Source organism: Schistocerca gregaria, chromosome 3 (assembly GCF_023897955.1).
Source record: "Schistocerca gregaria isolate iqSchGreg1 chromosome 3, iqSchGreg1.2, whole genome shotgun sequence".
Lineage (NCBI taxonomy): Eukaryota > Metazoa > Arthropoda > Insecta > Orthoptera > Acrididae > Schistocerca > Schistocerca gregaria.
In genome coordinates, this window is record NC_064922.1 from 414390735 (window position 1) to 414411070 (window position 20336).

The 20336-nt window shown below is 38.0% G+C and overlaps 1 protein-coding gene across 3 annotated transcripts in view; it reads left to right on the top strand.

Annotated features, from left to right (window-relative positions):
• The first annotated feature begins 4567 nt into the window (after positions 1 to 4567).
• The window catches only part of LOC126353865 (meiosis-specific with OB domain-containing protein), a 284756-nt gene continuing 268987 nt past the window's right edge, over positions 4568 to 20336 (top strand). The window contains exons 1-4 of one of the 3 annotated variants that reach the window (XM_050003033.1): positions 4568 to 4828; positions 5461 to 5588; positions 5688 to 5822; positions 5954 to 6026. In XM_050003033.1, the coding sequence (XP_049858990.1) occupies positions 5468 to 5588; positions 5688 to 5822; positions 5954 to 6026 (329 nt within the window). In that variant the 5' untranslated portion in view covers positions 4568 to 4828; positions 5461 to 5467. Of the gene's footprint in view, positions 4829 to 5282; positions 5326 to 5460; positions 5589 to 5687; positions 5823 to 5953; positions 6027 to 20336 lie in introns of those variants that run through there. The other 2 variants (XM_050003036.1, XM_050003035.1) reach the window with 2 other exon arrangements.

The following is a 20336-nucleotide window of genomic DNA, read 5'->3' on the forward strand; positions in this document are numbered from 1 at the left end:
TCCATACTACAGCATGGGATCATATTCTGGGGGAACTCACCCTGCAGCAGAGATATCTTTAAAATGCAAAAACAGGCAATATGTATAATATGCAATCTGAGATATAATGAATCATGTAGGCAACATATCAAGAAACTTGGCATTATGCCAATGCCATCTGCTTACATCTAGAGTAGTATATCAATTGTAAGCATAGACAGTCCATTAATACGAAATGAACACATTCATAGCAATCAAAGAAGGCAGCAGTTTGACCGTTCAGTCCAGAACAACTTGTTACCAAAAAAGTGTCATACATGCCTGGATATGGATGTATAATAACCCAATAGTTGAAATTGAAAAACAAAAATCACAAGAATTTTTACATATAAATTAAAAAAAAATACTTTTAGAGCAAAACTTTTACATTGTAAATGATTCTTTTCAAGAAGGTAATAAATGTTAACAAATTTCTTAATAATTCTAAAAAATAAAAAGTCAGGAGGCTTAGATGAAGTACCAATGTGTGTAATCAAACAATGCATATGGATTATACAAGGGCCCTTAACAAATATAATAAATGAATCCTTCACATCAGTGATATTTCCAGAGTGGTTAAAACAGGCAAGAGTTATACCTTTGTTTAAACCAAGCTTGGTGGCGCAATGGTTAGCACACTGGACTCGCATTCGGGAGGACAACGGTTCAATCACGCGTCTGGTCGTCCTCATTTAGGTTTTCCATGATTTCCCTAAATCGCTCCAGTCAAATGCTGGGATGGTTCCTTTGAAGTGGCAGGGCCGACTTCCTTCTGCGTCCTTCCTTAATCCGATGAGACCAATGACCTCGCTGTTTGGTCTCTTCCCCCAAAACAGTCCAATCCAATCCTTTGTTTAAGAATGGTAATGCAGAAGACATAGAAAATTACCAGTCCATTTCCCTGTTGTCAGCATTCACAGAAATAATAGAAGCAATTATGAAAGACTGATTAATGAATTACCTGAATAACTACAATCATTTAAGCAAATCACAGTTTGCTTTCTGAATTGGCAAAAATACAGAGTCAGCCATAGTAGAATTCAAAAAGTTGTACTTGATGCTCTTGATAAAGATCATTCTAAGGCGTTAGATACAGTCGACCACAAGATTCTATTAAATAAATTAGAAGTATTAGATAGGGTACAAAGACTAGAGATAACACATATTTCAAATAGATCTAAACATTTAGTAATACTTTTATCACAACTAAAATACATTAATATAGGGGTGACTGGTAGTGAGATATGAGTGCTCAGTGTGACATTACATTATTTAATAAGTTATTTGTAAAAAAAGGTATTGTATACCAGGAGTAAATCTAATGATTGTCTCTAACTAGAAGTCTGTAAATATATGTGTAAACGAATTAGCTTATTTTAAATTGATCTAAACTTATAAATTCTTTGACATGTCCTATATCCTTGTAAAAAGAGACCTATGGATGAATTTAGCTAGTACTACTACTACTACTACTTATACTTGACTATGGTGCATGCTTCCTTCAAGTATGAAGAAGTGAAAGGACAATGTAACAGCTATATCCTTCTTGTAATATAGGACAAAACTTTCAAGAAACAATTAAAATTGTAACAATATAGTTGTAAAAATTACTTGTCAAAATATATGCTGACCTGTCTAATACCATATGTGCAAATTGTACAATATTATTATTATTTGCATCAAAACAATACAATAAAACTTAATGGGTAACATGAAATGATATGCAGATATTTTTCATAATTATTTTTAGATTACATCTTCAATTATGAAACTTAGCGTTGCCTACTGTGAGGCTGCCCTTAAGCAGTTAGTGTGGGTATTGAAGTTCTATGTCGTACTTGTTGTGATGTATAGCCTCTCCAAGCGAACTGCAACCACTACACGCTGCCCAAAGAACACCGAAAACAAAAAAAATGATACAGCACAAAAAAAATATTTGTGCTAACATGTTGTTGTTGTTGTTGTGGTCTTCAGTCCTGAGACTGGTTTGAAGCAGCTCTCCATACTACCTTATGCTGTGCAAGCTTCTTCGTCTCCCAGTACTTACTGCAACCCACATCCTTCTGAATCTGCTTAGTGTATTCATCTCTTGGTCTCCCTCTACGATTTTTACTCTCCACACTGCCCTCCAGTACTAAATTGGTGATCCCTTGATGCCTCAGAACATGTCCTACCAACCAATCCCTTCTTCTAGTCAAGTTGTGCCACAAACTCATCTTCTCCCCAATCCTATTCAGTACCTCCTCATTAGTTATGTGATCTACCCATCTAACCTTCAGCATTCTTCTGTAGCACCACATTTCGAAACTTTCTATTCTCTTCTTGTCTAAACTATTTATCGTCCATGTTTCACTTCCATACACGGCTACACTCCATACAAATACTTTCAGAAACGACTTCCTGACACTTAAATCTGTACTTGATGTTAACAAATTTCTCTTCTTCAGAAACGCTTTCCTAGCCATTGCCAATCTACATTTTATATCCTCTCTACTTCGAAGATCATCAGTTATTTTGCTCCCCAAATAGCAAATCTCCTTTACTACTTTAAGTGTCTCATTTCCTAATCTACATTTTATATCCTCTCTACTTCGACCATCATCAGTTATTTTGCTCCCCAAATAGCAAATCTCCTTTACTACTTTAAGTGTCTCATTTCCTAATCTAATTCCCTCAGCATCACCCGACTTAATTCGACTACATTCCATTATCCTAGTTTTGCTTTTGTTGATGTTCATCTTATACCCTCCTTTCAAGACACTGTCCATTCCATTCAACTGCTCTTCCAAGTCCTTTGCTGTCTCTGACAGAATTACAATGTCATCGGCGAACCTCAAAGTTCTTATTTCTTCTCCATGAATTTTAATACCTACTCCGAATTTTTCTTTTGTTTCCTTTACTGCTTGCTCAATATACAGATTGAATAACATCGGGGAGAGGCTACAACCCTGTCTCACTCCTTTCCCAACCACTGCTTCCCTTTCATGCCCCTCGACTCTTATTACTGCCATCTGGTTTCTGTACAAATTATAAATAGCCTTTCGCTCCCTGTATTTTACCCCTGTCACCTTTAGAATTTGAAAAAGAGTATTCCAGTCAACATTGTCAAAAGCTTTCTCTAAGTCTACAAGTGCTAGAAACGTAGGTTTGCCTTTCGTTAATCTTTCTTCTAAGATAAGTCGTAGGGTCAGTATTGCCTCACTTGTTCCAACATTTGTACTGAATACAAACTGATCTTCCCCGAGGTCGGCTTCTACTAGTTTTTCCATTCGTCTGTAAAGAATTCGCGTTAGTATTTGACAGCTGTGACTTATTAAATTGATAGTTCGGTAATTTTCACATGTGTCTACACCTGTTTTCTTTGGGATTGGAATTATTATATTATTCTTGAAGTCTGAAGGAATTTCGCCTGTCTCATACATCTTGCTCACCAGATGGTAGAGTTTTGTCAGGAATGGCTCTCCCAAGGCTGTCAGTAGTTCTAATCGAATGTTGTCTACTCCTGGGGCCTTGTTTTGACTTAGGTCTTATCGTATCTCCCATTTCATCTCTATCTACCTCCTCTTCCATTTCCATAACATTGTCCTCAAGAACATCGCCCCTGTACAGACACTCTATATACTCCCTCCACCTTTCTGCATTCCCTTCTTTGCTTAGAACTGGATTTCCATCTGAGCTCTTGATGTTCATGCAAGTGGTTCTCTTTTCTCCAACGGTCTCTTTAATTTTCCTGTAAGCAGTATCTATCTTACCCCTAGTGAGATAAGCCTCTACATCCTTACATTTGTCGTTTAGCCATCCCTGCTTAGCCATTTTGCGCTCCCTGTCGATATCATTTTTGAGGCGTTTGTATTCCTTTTTGCCTGCTTCATTTACAGCATTTTTATATTTTCTCCTTTCATCAATTAAATTCAATATATCTTCTGTTACCCACGGATTTCTATTAGTCCTCGTCTTTCTACCTACTTGATCCTCTGCTGCCTTCACTACTTCATCCCTCAAAGGTACCCATTCTTCTTCTACTGCATTTCTTTCCCTCATTCCTGTCAATTGTTCCCTTATGCTCTCTCTGAAAATATGTACATCCTCTGGTTCTTTCAATTTATCCTGGCCCCATCTTCTTAAATTCCTACTTTTTTGCAATTTCTTCAGTTTTAATGTACAGGTCATAACCAATAGATTGTGGTCAGAGTCCACGTCTGCCCCTGGAAATGTCTTACAATTTAAAACCTGGTTCCTAAATCCTAACATATCATATGCAGAAGTGTGAGACGCAAGTGTGTATTTCTGTACTGCTTATGGCAAAATCAATTAACATTACATTTACTCATTTATAGACGATAAGTGCACAGAAAACTTAGCGTCTATGACTAGAGAAAATCCCGAATTCAATTGCGCAAGTCATATTCTTACACAGTTCGAATATTTGCTGTTTAAACTCCAAGCGATATGCTGAAACGGAATTACTTAGTAAAATTCTACGAATTTACATCGAAGATCTTCGTTACCGTTATTGAGAATTTTGAAACAATTGAGCCAGTTATCAGTTGCATTCTTTCGAATGTGAGGCTACCGTTCGATTATTACTCAAAACATCCTATCGATAACCGTATTAGTCGTTATTGGAAGCGAGAGAAAACGTAGTGTTAAGGTGGCGTAAGCGCTAAATTCAAACTGATGTTCGAAAGTAAAATATTTGTAAGGCATTATCGACGGTAGATAAATAGAGTTTTACCTTCGTTACCAAATCACTCGCAACGTAGTTTAAACGACAACTAATCAGAAATATCAAGAACTGTTTTTAGCGGTGGTAAATTGAAAATGATACCATCATTTGTATTTGTAGCTAATTTCATTTCTTAAAAAAACTATATTTACAATTGTTTTAGACCTTGATTGTCAGGTTAAGCCAAGCCTATGCTCGTTTTTCAGTTTTTCTATGATATAGTTGTAATATTCTGGTACTTGATCAGAGAAATACACAATTTTTGTTGCATAATTATCTGTTTATATGCAGCTAGCTTGCTTGAGTTGCACTGATTTATCCATTTAGAACTCGTCATTCGTTTGACAAAGTAAATGGTCTAACATACAGGCCACTGTAGACGCCAAATTACCATCACGATGACGCTGATCAGTAGTTTAAGGAGGGCGTGAAACCAAGTTTACACATATTGAAATTACATCCTTTAGTAATACTAATTTATATGCGTTGTAAACTTTGTGGTGTACAAATAATTGCCAGTCACTGACAATAACTAATTTAAATGATGACTGTTACAGAAACTCCTTTTTATTTACTATACAGTATGCCTTTACTCGTAATTTTTAAGTTAGCAATAGTGTGGAGTGAATGTCTTTTATCTATCTGACTTACTGCAGTGTAACACCAACTCCGAATAAAGAAAATATCGCTTATTATTAACATTTCCTTTTGAACAGTTATAAGATGGAATCAGGTGCTGGCATTAAAAGATTACCAATTGAAGCCTTAGGACCTGGGACAAGCAATTACTTTGTAGTTGGAATAATAATAGCGAAGCAGAATCCAAGAAAAATACAAAGTCGAGGTAGCCTGTTCATTTTCAGAATATTTATCTGTTTTCATCACTTGTAGTGAAATAGCATGATTAATGTAGTACCTTTTTTTGTTTACTTAAATCATACAGTCGGTTCTGCAGAAGAAAGAGGCGTGTGCAGTTTCACAATAAGAGATTCGCCATACGATTTTATAAATGTTAACTGTTGGGGATCATTACATTTCATTGAGACAGAAATGGAGAACTACAACATTGGTGATGTTGGTATGTGGTCACTAAGTACTTAACGATTTGTAAATATCTGCTTATTTATGACAATATTTGTGTAACATACCATAGTTCAACTATTGTGTGTTTTTGTTACTTAACTAGCACCTTTGACTTATTTTCCATAGTTGAAATCAGCAATGCCAGGGTTACACACCGTAAGCCAGATCAAGATGAGAAATTTAGTCCTACTGTGACAAGGTATGATATTTACCAATCATTTTAGTCATTGTTTTCTTTAAATTATGTCTACTAACTTCAGGCTTAAATAACTGCTCCTACAGATACTCAGTTTTTATTGTGTTACCATAGTAATATAGAATATGATTCAACGCATGTGCTTGTCTAATTTGTATATGTGAACCAAACATTGCCAGAGGCTGAGACTGGAGGAATTATTATTTTGTAAATGCAGGTGTTTCCTCAGGTACTGACTACCTCAGCAACTAAAATATGAAAGGGAGATGAGGGCTAAATAACTTAGAAAGCAAGATTGAAATGATGTAAGTCATGAAACTGAATTGAGATCTCTGCAAAATGTCTACTTGACATGCAATTCCACACTTCCTGGAAGATTTGCTAAGGATAACTTATAATTTCACATGATTTCAGCATGAGGGAATGGCAGTGCAATTGTTGCACATTCATAGGAACCACTGAAATATTCTATTTGGGTAGTGATGGATTAAACTGTGAAGAACTTAGTTTCTTATACTCTTGAGTTTCGCATACTCAGAGTATAGGTCAAGTATTTCATGGATCTGGTTTTTGTTTGTTACATATGCAAAAGTTGTATACCAGTCTGATTTATTTATGTGTTTATTCATTCATTCAGGGATCATCTCACAGCCCTCAAACAAGAAAAATTCCAGTGTACTACATAACCATTCACAATGAGATGTCACAATAACAGAAAAGACAACCTTTTATCAAAGTACCATGTACAGACTAACCTTACTTAAAATTAATTAAAATCTACTCAACCCTTGGACTGGTCATGCCTTCGTACAACTCATACCACACTTCTCAAGCTGACTACCAGAATAACAGGTCCTTTTCAACCAATACAGCAGGTTACTGTTCGTGTCTTATTTCCACCAAACTAAATCAACTTAGCTTCACAGCACAGTTCTACAAGGTTCTAGAATAAGATCCTTCATTGGGTGAAACTGAAATCAGTACCCTCGTTTTCAATGACCAAAAGTTTCAGAAGTTCCAAAAGTGACATACCATCATTCTACACAAGACAGCCCATTGCGTGCTGTCTTCTTCCTCCGAACTAGCAAAAGTACGAGCATGTGCCTGCCTTCACACACACATACTCCTCTCCTCCCAGGAGCCACACCAAATCCATCCACTGGCTAGTTGTTATGCTTCCAACCCTTCTGCATGTACAGCGCCACTTCTCCTTGCCCGCTTGCGCCCCCTCTCTCTCGCTGGCATCACATGCTTCATCCATACTATCAAAGACATGCTATGAAGACAAACCTGTCAACTGATCCCAGCAGAAATCTCAAACCATCTAACTTTGTTCAACAAGATGATTTTTCACGCTTTCCACTACTGTGTCATATTCAACATTCATAACAGGAAAACGATATTATGATACATTGTCATCCTGTTACACTAAAAGCTGTTCTTTTAATGCCTGCACATGTTTCATCATAATACTGTGTCATCATAATACTGTGTCATCATAATACAATAGTAATAAACAGTTCAAAGATATATATATACACAGAATATATAAGGATGTTTTTATAAAGATATTACAGGGGCCAGTTGTAGGTATTGCTGAAGGTATCATACTGGTATCTGCCTGAAATGATTTAAGAAACCCACAGAAAAACTAAACAGGGTGGTTGAACAGAGCAAACTCCAGCCTCTTGAATATGAGGTTAGTGTTTTGACACCTGCACTACCTCATTTAATAGGTCCTTATTGTACAATATGGTTTAGATTATAAACAATTTGTCCAAAATAACTTATAATGCATAAAAAAAATTAAAAAGAAAGTTCCACTGTCTGATACCATCTCCCCACACCATCACTGCACACATTACACACCCGCTGGTGGCTCCAGGACCACAAATATGAGCTATACCCCATGCAGTCCCTTCATTTCATTCAGAAATTTGACTAAAGATCCATAAACATCCTATTATACCCCAAGCAAATCACGACATCCATCCTTCAGACCATCTAGGAAACTAGTAAGCCAACATCCCCTATATGAATGAAATGCTGATTGCAGGAGAATAAGACATTAGTATCATGCACTACATGTCATTAGCACATCATTTTCTTATATAAGTAGTATATTTTGATTCTGCATTCTAATACTGAAGGTGTTGTAGTTGTCCTCTTTTGTTATTAACCAGAATCTGAGTCCTGTAAGTAATCTTTAATTGTGTAGTATGCATTGTTTATGAAGTATGTTTTAGGTGCCTTTTTAAATAGATGTATTTTCAGTAAGTTTTGTCATATTCTTGGTCTGTTCATTAAACAATTTTACTTCCTGATAGAAAATGCCGTCTTGAGTTTTTTGTTTATTTTTCCTTGATAAATACAAGTCTAAATTGGCTCTTGTCCCAGGACTACGGACATGTGATTCCCATTCCAATCATGTACCGAGCGAGGTGGCTACACTGGTGTTAATGTACTGAACTTGCATTAAGGAGAACCGGCGTTTATTCCCTATCTGGCCATCCTGACTTGGGTTTTCTATGGTTTCCCCAAGTTACTAAGGTGAATGCTGGGATGGTTCCTTTGATTAGGCTGTGGCTGACTTCCTGCCCTGTGCCTATTCTCATCTAATCCTATCCTACTTTGTTGACATATATAGTGAATCATTTAAAACGTGCTCTGCAATTATTGCGGAAATGGAAAGTGCTATTCATGTGCAGTTTTTCCACAGTGGGTTGGTAGTCAGGAGCCTGTATTGTTAGCCAATCAGCAGATTGTAATAATACTTCGAAAGTGTTTTTTATGGAAACATACACTTTTTAAATGGAACAATGCCCGTGTCCTTGGAGCAATGCCTGTTGACATTAACAGACTCAAAGTAGTGTAAATTAGAATGTCAGTGGTGTTTGTTGCAGGATTCTAATGTGAGTTGTTTATGAGGTATTGTATTTTGAAAAGTTCCCATACTGACATCTGTACAATACCTGTGATAGCACATTAAAGAACAACACTAGTGGATACACTATTAAAGTGGTATGGAACACTGCTGCACATTTACTAGAATTTCAGTGGAGATGTCCAAGCATTTTGCAGTAATACATCATTGTATATCATTGGGCATAGTTGGTATGTCCTTGTGGGTAGCATCTTCCAGCTTTCCCTACAGAAAGTCTACAGGCATCAGTCTGGGGAGCAGGTCAGCCAAAGTACAGATTCTCTATGTCCATCCCAACATTTTGGAAACAATTCATGAAGACATGCTGTAGGACTTTGTGCATTATGGACTGGAAAGCCATCATGTAGGTACCACAAGCTCCTCCTAGTCTGCAGAGGAGCGTTTTCTAGCATTCTTGAAAGATCATCTGTTAGAGAGGCTGTGAAACTTGTGCACATTCAGTGTTCTGTCTATGAAAAATGGGCCAATGAGCTGATGGTTTGCTATCCCAAACCACTAATTTGAACTCCATGGGCACTGATGTTCCATCCAAAAAAGCCAATGGCGATTGTCAATAGACCAATAGTGCATGTTTTGGTGGTTTACCTGGCCATGTTTGGTAAATGTGGCTTCATCACTAAACAATATATATGATACACCTGGAATATCCTGTCTTAATACTCATGTACAGAAGTTAACACAATTCTTTTAATGATTTCCATGCAGCTCTTAATGGAGAGAGATGTGATAGCGATGGAACCTATGTGGATGGAGAATGCATAGGACACTTTCGTGACTCACGCCACTTCCTCATGCACTTGCATGGAGCTAACATGCAGATCAACTGCAACAGCAACTATAACATTAATTTCCCACTCTTCTGCCACATCTGTTTCCTTCTGCTACATTGTCTAGGTGTTACACTACAACTTTCACATAATTGGTTGAAGAGGTTGATAAATAGTTGTCAAGATGGTTGACATCCCTTGAGATATATGCCACATGTACCATACAAGAACAAACTGCAGTCTTCCTACACTCTCCACACACAATGAGCATGTCAGCTTTTTCTGCATTGGTAAATCCCATCATCCACTCATGACCTACTGCTTGGACAGTCACACAGTAACTGACTAACAATTCGATTTGTACTTAAGAAATGCACAACCATACTGTAAGCAAACATAAAAACATTGTACCTAGCTACTTCGTAAGTTAAATGGCACAAACAATTGTTGCTATGGAAACTTTTTACAATACGCTATCTTATAAATGACTTGCACTGGAATCCTGCAACAAACACCACTGACATTCTAATTTACCCAATTTTTAGGTTGTTAATGACAGTAGGCATTGTTCCATATAAAAAGTTTATGTTTGCCCAAAAAACACACTTTCAAAGTATTATTTCAATTAAGATTAAGGGCTAACACTGCGAGCCTCTGACTACCTACTCATTCTATGAAAACTGGACACAATAGCACTTTCCATTTCCACAATATTTGCAGTGCAAGTTTTAGGTGATTCATCCCATATATATAATTTCTGCAGTGTATCTTGCATGTCTGATATTGTTGTGCTAAATGGCCTGTGGATAAATAAATAATAAACGGTCTATAGAGCTGTTTGTGAAATACTGATATGCACAACAGATTGGTACATATGCTGACTTGGTACAGTACGGATACAAATTTTTAAAATAGTTCTTTACAATGAACCCAATCACTACTTTCATTTATTCTTATGGTGCAGTTCTAAAATTTGAAAATTATGTCCATGATTTGAGCCTCTGCTCTCCAGAAAAGAATTACTTAGTTAAAAACTGAGTGGTAATAGGAATCATACATCACCACAAGACATTGGCTGTTACAAATTGATGGTAGGACTTGAAGAGCATGATGTGCTGATGACATGCTTTTTGCCAGTATCTTTGTGTGTTCATTCCATATTAACTGACAATCAATATTCATACCAAAAACCTTTTTATTCATTCCAAAAATGTTTTGTAACACAATCTAAGTTTTATTGTCTGTGCTTAATATGATTGAGTTGTTCTTCCTTTTTTACTGAAATGTATGCTATTTAGTTTATTTAGGTTCTTTGTTAATTTATTATATGCTGTCCAATTGGAAAAATCCTGGACAGTTTCATTTACTTTCTCTATTACAAGTTATAAGTAACTGTGATGTTGCTGTAATCGGTGCAGATAACTTTTTCTCCATGTCTGTTGCTGTCTGTAAATTCATTTATATACATTAAGTACGGAGTTGCACCATTGTACCCCAGAAAAACAATTTTTCCAACAATTGTTTTATTAAAAATTTGTCGTGAGCATACATGTGAATGTGTTCGACTCTGTTTTCCAGCTAAGACTGGAACCATTCACTTGCTATTCCTCTTACTTCTGTTGCTTCTAGTTTTGTTTGGCAGAGTTGTATAGTCAACAGGGTCTAAAGTGTTGGACAAGACACAGTACTTATGAGTTAACTGAAGAAGACCATTTCAAACATATGTACAACACTAAAGAAAATTTCATGCTTCCCCCCACATCACTTAGCACTGTCCCAACAGACACAAATGTACATGGGAATTTGAAGTCTACAATAAACTCTAGGGTAGAGATGTACTGAGCATGGAGGTGAGTTCACTGAAGTGAAAACTACAGGAACTCTTGGTGGAAAAATGCTGTTACTCAGCTGAGGAATTCATGAGTGATGAGATGATCATTTTAACAATGTGAGAATTTGATATCATAATGTTGTGTATAATATTGTATCTATGAAATAAGGCCTGTAAAATTTAGATACTATGTATTGGTTGTTGTTGTTGAGGTCTTCAGTCCTGAGACTGGTTTGATGCAGCTCTCCATGCTACTCTATCCTGTGCAAGCTTCTTCATCTCCCAGTACCTACTGCAGCCTACATCCTTCTGAATCTGCTTAGTGTATTCATCTCTTGGTCTCCCTCTACGATTTTTACCCTCCACGCTGCCCTCCAGTACTAAATTGGTGAACCCTTGATGCCTCAGAACATGTCCTACCAACCAATCACTTCTTCTAGTCAAGTTGTGCCACAAACTCTTCTTCTCCCCAATCCTATTCAGTACCTCCTCATTAGTTATGTGATCTACCCATCTGATCTTCAGCATTCTTCTGTAGCACCACATTTCGATAGCTTTTATTCTCTTCTTGTCCAAACTATTTATTGTCCATGTTTCACTTCCATACGTGGCTACACTCCATAAAATACTTTCAGAAATGACTTCGTGACATTCAAATCTATACTCGATGTTAACAAATTTCTCGTCTTCAGAAACCCTTTCCTTGCCATTGCCAGTCTACATTTTATGTCCTCTCTACTTCTACCATCATCAGTTATTTTGCTCCCCAAATAGTAAAACTCCTTTACTACATTAAGTGTCTCATTTCCTAATCTAATTCCCTCAGCTTCACCCGACTTAATTCGACTACATTCCGTTATCCTCATTTTGCTTTTGTTGATGTTCATCTTATACCCTCCTTTCAAGACACTGTCCATTCCATTCAACTGCTCTTCCAAGTCCTTTGCTGTCTCTGTCGGAGACAGCAAAGGACTTCACGCAGTATCGTATCTCCCATTTCATCTTCATCTACCTCCTCTTCCATTTCCATAATATTGTCCTCAAGAACATCGCCCCTGTACAGACACTCTATATACTCCTTCCACCTTTCTGCTTTCCCTTCTTTGCTTAGAACTGGGTTTCCATCTGAGCTCTTGATATTCATGCAAGAGGTTCTCTTTTCTCCAAAGGTCTCTTTAATTTTCCTGTAGGCAGTATATATCTTACCTCTCGTGAGATAAGCCTTTACATCCTTACATTTGTCGTTTAGCCATCCCTGCTTAGCCATTTTGCACTTCCTGTCGATCTCATTTTTGAGACATTTGTATTCCTTTTTGCCTGCTTCACTTACTGCATTTTTGCATTTTCTCCTCTCATCAATTAAATTCAGCATCTCTTCTGTTACTCAAAGATTTCTACTAGCCCTCGTCTTTTTACCAACTTGATCCTCTGCTGCCTTCACTATTTCATCCCTCAGAGCTACCCATTCTTCTTCTACTGTATTTCTTTCCCCCATTCCTGTCAATAGTTCCCTTAAGCTCTCCTTGAAACTCTGTACAACCTCTGGTTCTTTCAGTTTATCCAGGTCCCATCTCCTTAAATTCCCACCTTTTTGCAGTTTCTTCAGTTTTAATCTACAGTTCATAACCAATAGATTGTGATCAGATTCCACATCTGCCCCTGTAAATGTCTTACAATTTAAAATCTGGTTCCTAAATCTCTTTCTTACCATTATATAATCTATCTGAAACCTTTTAGTATCTCCAGGGTTCTTCCATGTATACAACCTTCTTTAATGATTCTTGAACCAAGTGTTAGCTATGATTAAGTTATGCTCTGTGCAAAATTCTACCAGGCGGCTTCCTCTTGCACTTCTTAGACCCAATCCATATTCACCTACTACGTTTTATGTATTGGTATATCATGAGAAAAAACAATTTAATAATATTATTGTGTTCAACATAAAGATGTGCTGGTAAAATTAGTGTTAGAAAAGTGTGTAACTGTGTACACCAAAAGCAAAGAAATGAAATCTCTCTTGTACAATACGATCAGATGATCTGTAAAATGTATGTCATGAGACGAATAAAATACAGATACAAAGATTAAGAATATGCCTGTGACATAGGCATTTTTGTTAAGAACACCAACCACCATTTTTGTGAACTGTGTAATGGCCACTATTATGCTTCTGCTTCTACTTCTACTTCAGAAACAAACCTGTATTTAATATTTTTTCAGTTGACTCATTAATATATCTTTCATTATTAATGTAATCATTTTTTAGAATATTGACAGTACTGAGCCTATACTCTGCATTACCTTTATTTAATAAGGTAACAGTTGGTGCATGCTTAGAGAACTAAGAAAAAAATACATGAAGTAAAGGACTCATTTATTACATTTGTTAATGGGTTTGTACACTGCCTATGCACTCCTTCAGAGCAGAGACTGGAACATCATTTGTTCCTGCTGACTTCTTTATCTTTTTAAATTCTGTATTGTCTTATTGCCTTCAAGCTCATGGTCATTTACAAAACTTGCTACTTCCTGAGGATTTTTTGTTTGGTCTTCCATTTGCATGTTGTTATACTTGTTTCCAGTTTCATGTTTTATGACATCCGCAACTACTTTCATTTTATTTTCTACATTATGTATTATTTTGTCATATTGAGTTGATCCCTGATTTGATTTGCCAGTGCCCTAGAAAAAATACATATTGTGTGTTCCGAGATGCTCCTTTTATGGGCCTCTAGTTTTGTGCATTTTACCAGACATATCTTTAGCTTTATTATCTAACAGTAATGATCAGAAAGGCCAAGCTCCTATATAAATGCTTTACAATTTTCCCTGTCAATATTTGTCAATACATAGTCTAAGACTGGCAATGAACTTTTTGATAGCCTAGTATCGGTTTTTATCATTTGTGCCAAGCCATATATTTTACCGAAAATTTAAGCTCCTAGCTTTCGGAATAAATGTTCCTTCATCAGGGAGGAGAGAGGGGAAAGAAAGGGAAGAAGGGAAAGTGGATTTAGTTACTCACAACCCAGGTTCCCTCTGACAACCATGCCTCCATCCTTGCTACCTTCCCTGTTTTCCTTTCCCTGTTGCTTCATAACCTGGGTTGTGAGTAACTAAATCCACTTTCCCTTCTTCCCTTTCTTTCCCCTCTCTCCTCCCTGATGAAGGAACATTTATTCCGAAAGCTAGGAGCTTAAATTTTCGGTTGTTTTTTGTGTTTCTATCGGCTGTACTGAGCTGAGGTAAGTACTGGCCAGCCCCTCTATCTCTTTGTTAGTAATTGTTTCACATCTTTATATGAGATTTTCCATTAATTAGTTAAGCCATATATTTTCACATATTTAGAAAGTTATTACTAAATTCGTTTGAGGGCTGAGCCTGTACTTCAGATAATTTATTGAAGAAAGTACACAGTACCAGTAGGTGAGTGGTACAAGCACAGAATGATTAACTTGTTCGTGGATTTCTAGCTTTTAATTCAACAGCTGCCAATTCCAAACCTGTATCTACACTATTTGTGTCTGGACTGTTAACCCTGGAGTTTGGTCCCTTTACTCCCCAACCTAGTCATCACTAATTGTGATCAGATCTTCACTAGCTCTAAAATGTGAGCCATTTGTGACATAAACACATAATCCCCCATCCTTTAAGGTACCAGTAGCCCTACAGTAGCAACTTGCACATACTTGTGATGATAGCACTATATTTTGTACTTCAGTTTCTCTAGAGCTGTGCTCTTCAAAGACTTCAATTCAACTTCAAGCTGGTGTACTTCATTTTTAATACAATCCTTGTTTGATGAAAATTATAATTCTGAGCAAATTTTGGTTGTGTTTATCCTTATGATTTACTTCCCTCTCTGATAACCCTGTAACTGGTGAGTGTGTACTCTGGTATGGTGCATTCTATCTTCCGTGTACACAGCGAAGAAATCTCTAAACAGATTGAAACACTTTTAAGGGACGGGAGACTGTTCTCATGATTAGTCCTAAAAAAGGTGTAGTCCTTCACACAAAAGGGTCTAGTCCTTCACACTGTGACAGGTATGTGGCCATCTGGACCCATACCAACCTGCTACACTCACTAATTAGCTCCATCGACCTCTCCATATCAGTCCTTTTGAGGTGCAGACTGTAGACCCACCTACTGATAGTCCCCACCAGCACCAGTGCAATGTGTACTGAGTCAGCAACCATCTATACCATTCCAGCTCTGCATTAACTCACCATAGGGCATTGCCAAGATGAGACTGATAACACTGTCAGAACAGCTGAGCTAGGCACACTTTGGTGCTACCAGTACAGGAAACTGTCTTGCTCAGGTCACCACCTATGTTGCACACTCCATTGCTGTCCAAGCTTTTCCCTTCCCTCCACCCTCAACTAACATTATCTGATCATCTTCCATGGATTTTTTACACAAACACCCTAAACCTCAAGCACTGGGCTTGAAAATGTTGGTGACGTGATACTCTTCCTCTGATTTCTCTTGTAACTGAGAGCCTACAATTCTACCATGACTGCTGCCTAGCAGCAGTACTGTCATCTCCTTAAAATTAGTGGTATTCATAGCTTTCCTAATCGTGGGCAGAGTCTGTTGCACATTTCCCACTCTTACACCATTGTGAGGCTCCACTCCCGACAATATGATGAAATTATTGGTGTATATGTGATACTGTGGATAATGTTTACTGCATAACGTGTCATCTAGCAAATAGCTACCAGACAGTTATGTGAATTAACAGTGCAAGTTACTGAAGGAAGTGAAAGAGGTAAGGTTATTTGTTGAGCAGTAGGTATTCCATGATCAGTAAGCACTACAGGTCCATGATAAAAGTCTCTAAATACAAATTGTATGGTCTTTCACTTTATTGGAAGTTACTATACTGAAAAGCCAATTAAAAAATTTTGTATAGCAGGGAACAGATAAACAGTAGTGCATTGACTTTGCCCCAGATCTGTTGCATTAGTTATATAACATATTTTGATCGTCATTCATTCATTCACTCACACATTGTGAAAGAGAACTGTCAGGTATGTGGTACGAGTTGAGTTACACGTTGACAACTGTAAATTATATGTACGTAAATTATTTCAACTCATAGTATGGTCATTGTGAATTGCTGAGTTCATTGTAAATTCACTGTTGTTATTTACCAGTAGTATATGTTTTGAAAATACATGTAAGAATCCTTAGGTACCTGAAGAGGCTTCTTCAAGAGTTTTGGTTACCAACTTTACATGATATTGCTACTACACGCTTGTGTAGGATAAATACTTTTTTGACTTTAGTTGCAATATTCCCAAAGATTATGGCACAGATTATGATGTAAGTGTAAAAGTATGCAACTGATCCTGTCTGCAGGTCAACATAGAGAGGGAGAGAGGTTTCCAAGTGTAAGACAGACAGAACTGAGCATTTTGCTTGTCTTATTCATTTATTATCCATCTGGATACCCAGAAATTCACACAGGAAACCTCATCCAGTATAAGCCAATTGATACCTACTTCTAGGGCCTGTAAGTCGTTTTAATTTGTTTGGAATTGATCAGTATGAGTTCTTGCAAGATTAGGGTTAGCTTAAGCAGTTGCCTATCAACCAATTCAAAGCCTAGTCATTATTCTCCTGGCAGTGTCTGCTATGAATGTGTTTGGGATCTTTATTAATATATGTGTGTCATCTGTTTCTTTAATTGTGATATTCCTGCCACCATTGTTAAATCCTTGTTTTACCCACCTCATCACTGTTAGTGGGTGATGCACTCTGTAGTAACTGATGATTCCCAGGCTGAACTTAAGAATGCTTCACTCATGGCATAAGTTCACAGTAAAGTTTGGTACAGATTGCAACTAAAAGATTGTTTGCGAGCATTGAGAATAACAGAAACAAAGTTCACTGTTGTAATACCAGTTCTGAGGGAAACCTCATCCTGAGTGGCTGTAGATCGGCTTCCGGGAGGGCGTGTGGTGTGGAGTGCTGCAGAGCAGTGCGGAGGTGGTGTGGTGTAGAGTAGAGCATCCAGGCTGGTCTCAGCCTGGGCTATGGGCTATGAGTATAGCTGGCTCCTGGCCCGGGACTGAATAAGCAGTTGAGTGCTGCCACTGCAGGTTGTGCTTCACCTTAAGTATCTGGCAGGTGGAACTATGTTCATGGCTACGTGACATACTTGTTCCCTTGATAGCAGTGCCTTCAGCTGTCTGATGGGCGCACTTCTTGGAAGTGTGGGTGATGTCCCCTGGTGGAACCTGTAGCAAACAGTGAGTGAACCAAATGTTTGTACACAGTATTGTGTACACAGTGCATGATACCCTGGTAGTATTTGTAAATAGTCCCTGGCCTTTGGGCCAAGGGTAAGCAACTCACAGAGTGAAGACATTGTGCTGTAAGCAAGGCAGTCAGTGTAAGGCCTATATACTACAGTCCTAATTTACTGAATGATTCATAGGTTTAATTTTAATTCTAAATTCTGGTTGTAGAATTTCAAAGAGAATATATGTGTAATTCATAGAGAAGCAATTATAGACCATGAGCTCCTGATGTCAGATCACTGAACATCGTCTAAGCTTGTCAGTTGGGTTCATATTAACTCCATGCAACAAAGATTCCAAGACTTACCAAGCAGGAAAGCGCCGGTAGATAGGCACAATAAATAAAACGCACAAACACACACACAGAATTTCGAGCTTTCGCAACCGGCGGCTGCTTCGTCAGGAAAGAGGGAAGGAAAAGGAAAGATGAAAGGATGTGGGTTTTAAGGGAGAGGGTAAGGAGTCATTCCAATCCCGGGAGCAGAAAGACTTAGGGGGAAAAAAGGATGGATGGATGTGTGTGTGTGTGTGTGTGTGTGTGTGTGTGTGTGTGTGTGTGTGTGTGTGTGTGTGGGCGCGCGCGCGAGTATGTACCTATCCTTTTTTCCCCCTAAGTTAAGTCTTTCCGCTCCCGGGATTGGAATGACTCCTTACCCTCTCCCTTAAAACCCACATCCTTTCATCTTTCCTTTTCCTTCCCTCTTTCCTGACGAAGCAGCCGCCAGTTACGAAAGCTCAAAATTCTGTGTGTGTGTTTGTGTGTTTTATTCATTGTGCCTATCTACCGGCGCTTTCCCGCTTGGTAAGTCTTGGAATCTTTGTTTTTAATATATTTTTCCCATGTGGAAGTTTCTTGTGTATGTGTGGATGGATATGTGTGTGTGTGCGAGTGTATACCTGTCCTTTTTACCCCCTAAGGTAAGTCTTTCCGCTCCCGGGATTGGAATGACTCCTTACCCTCTCCCTTAAAACCCACATCCTTTTCTCTTTCCCTCTCCTTCCCTCTTTCCTGATGAAGCAACCGTTGGTTGCGAATGCTTGAATTTTGTGTGTATGTTTGTGTTTGTTTGTGTGTCTATCGACCTGCCAGCGCTTTTGTTTGGTAAGTCACATCATCTTTGTTTTTAGATATATATTAAAAACAAAGATTCCAAGCCTTATATTAAAAACAAAGATTCCAGACTTACCAAGCGGGAAAGTGCCGGTAGACAGGCACAATAAAATAACACACAAACACACATACAAAATTTCTAGCTTTTGCAACCAACGGTTGCTTCTTCAGGAAAGAGGGAAGGAGAGGGAAAGACGAAAGGATGTGGGTTTTAAGTGAGAGGGTAAGGATCATTCCTATCCCGGGAGCGGAAAGACTTACCTTAGGGGGAAAAAGGATAGGTATATACTCGCACACGCACACACACAAACACACACACACACACACACACACACACACACACACACACACACACACACACATATCCATCCATACATATACAGACACAAGATATATATAAAGATGATGTGACTTACCAAACGAAAGCGCTGGCATGTCGATAGACACACAAACAAACACAAACATACACACAAAATTCAAGCTTTCGCAACCAACAGTTGCTTCATCAGGAAAGAGGGAAGGAGAGGGAAAGATGAAAGGATGTGTGTTTTAAGGGAGAGGGTAAGGAGTCATTCCAATCCCGGGAGCGGAAAGACTTACCTTATGGGGAAAAAAAGGACAGGTATACACTCGCGCACACACACACATATCCACCCGCACATTCACAGACACAAGCAGTCTGCTTGAAAAAACTTGTGAAGGGATATCCTGAGGTCTTCATAAAAGGCCTGAATCTTAAATGGCGCCACAGGTACCCTAGTGCTAAAAGAAGGGGCTCAGACCGTTACCCTAGGTACCAGGTCAGTTCCTCTGGCTCACCAATTTCTTGTAGAAAATGGAACATGAAATATAGTGTTGAGGAAAAAATCCTTGTCAAGTTGGCAGACAAGAAATTACCAGAGTTAGAAATGCAACACCTATTGTGCCTATCATTCAGTTGGCTAAAGGACAAATGCCTAAAGTGAGAATTTGTGGGGATTTTAAGATATCTGTTATTAATCCTAACCTTGTCATTCCTTAACATCCCGTACCAAAGACAGAAGAAATTTATGAAGAGAGAAAGTCACCTATACAGGGTGGTCCACTGATCGTGGCCAAGCCAAATATCTCATGAAATAAGCATCAAACGAAAAAACTACAAAGAATGAAACTTGTCTAGCTTGAAGGGGGAAACCAGATGGCGCTATGGTTGGCCCTCTAGATGGCACTCCCATAGGTCAAATGGATATCAACTATGTTTTTTTTTAAATAGAAACCCCCATTTTTTATTACATATTTGTGTAGTACATAAATAAATATGAATGTTTTAGTTGGACTACTTTTTTCGTTTTGTGACAGATGGCACTGTA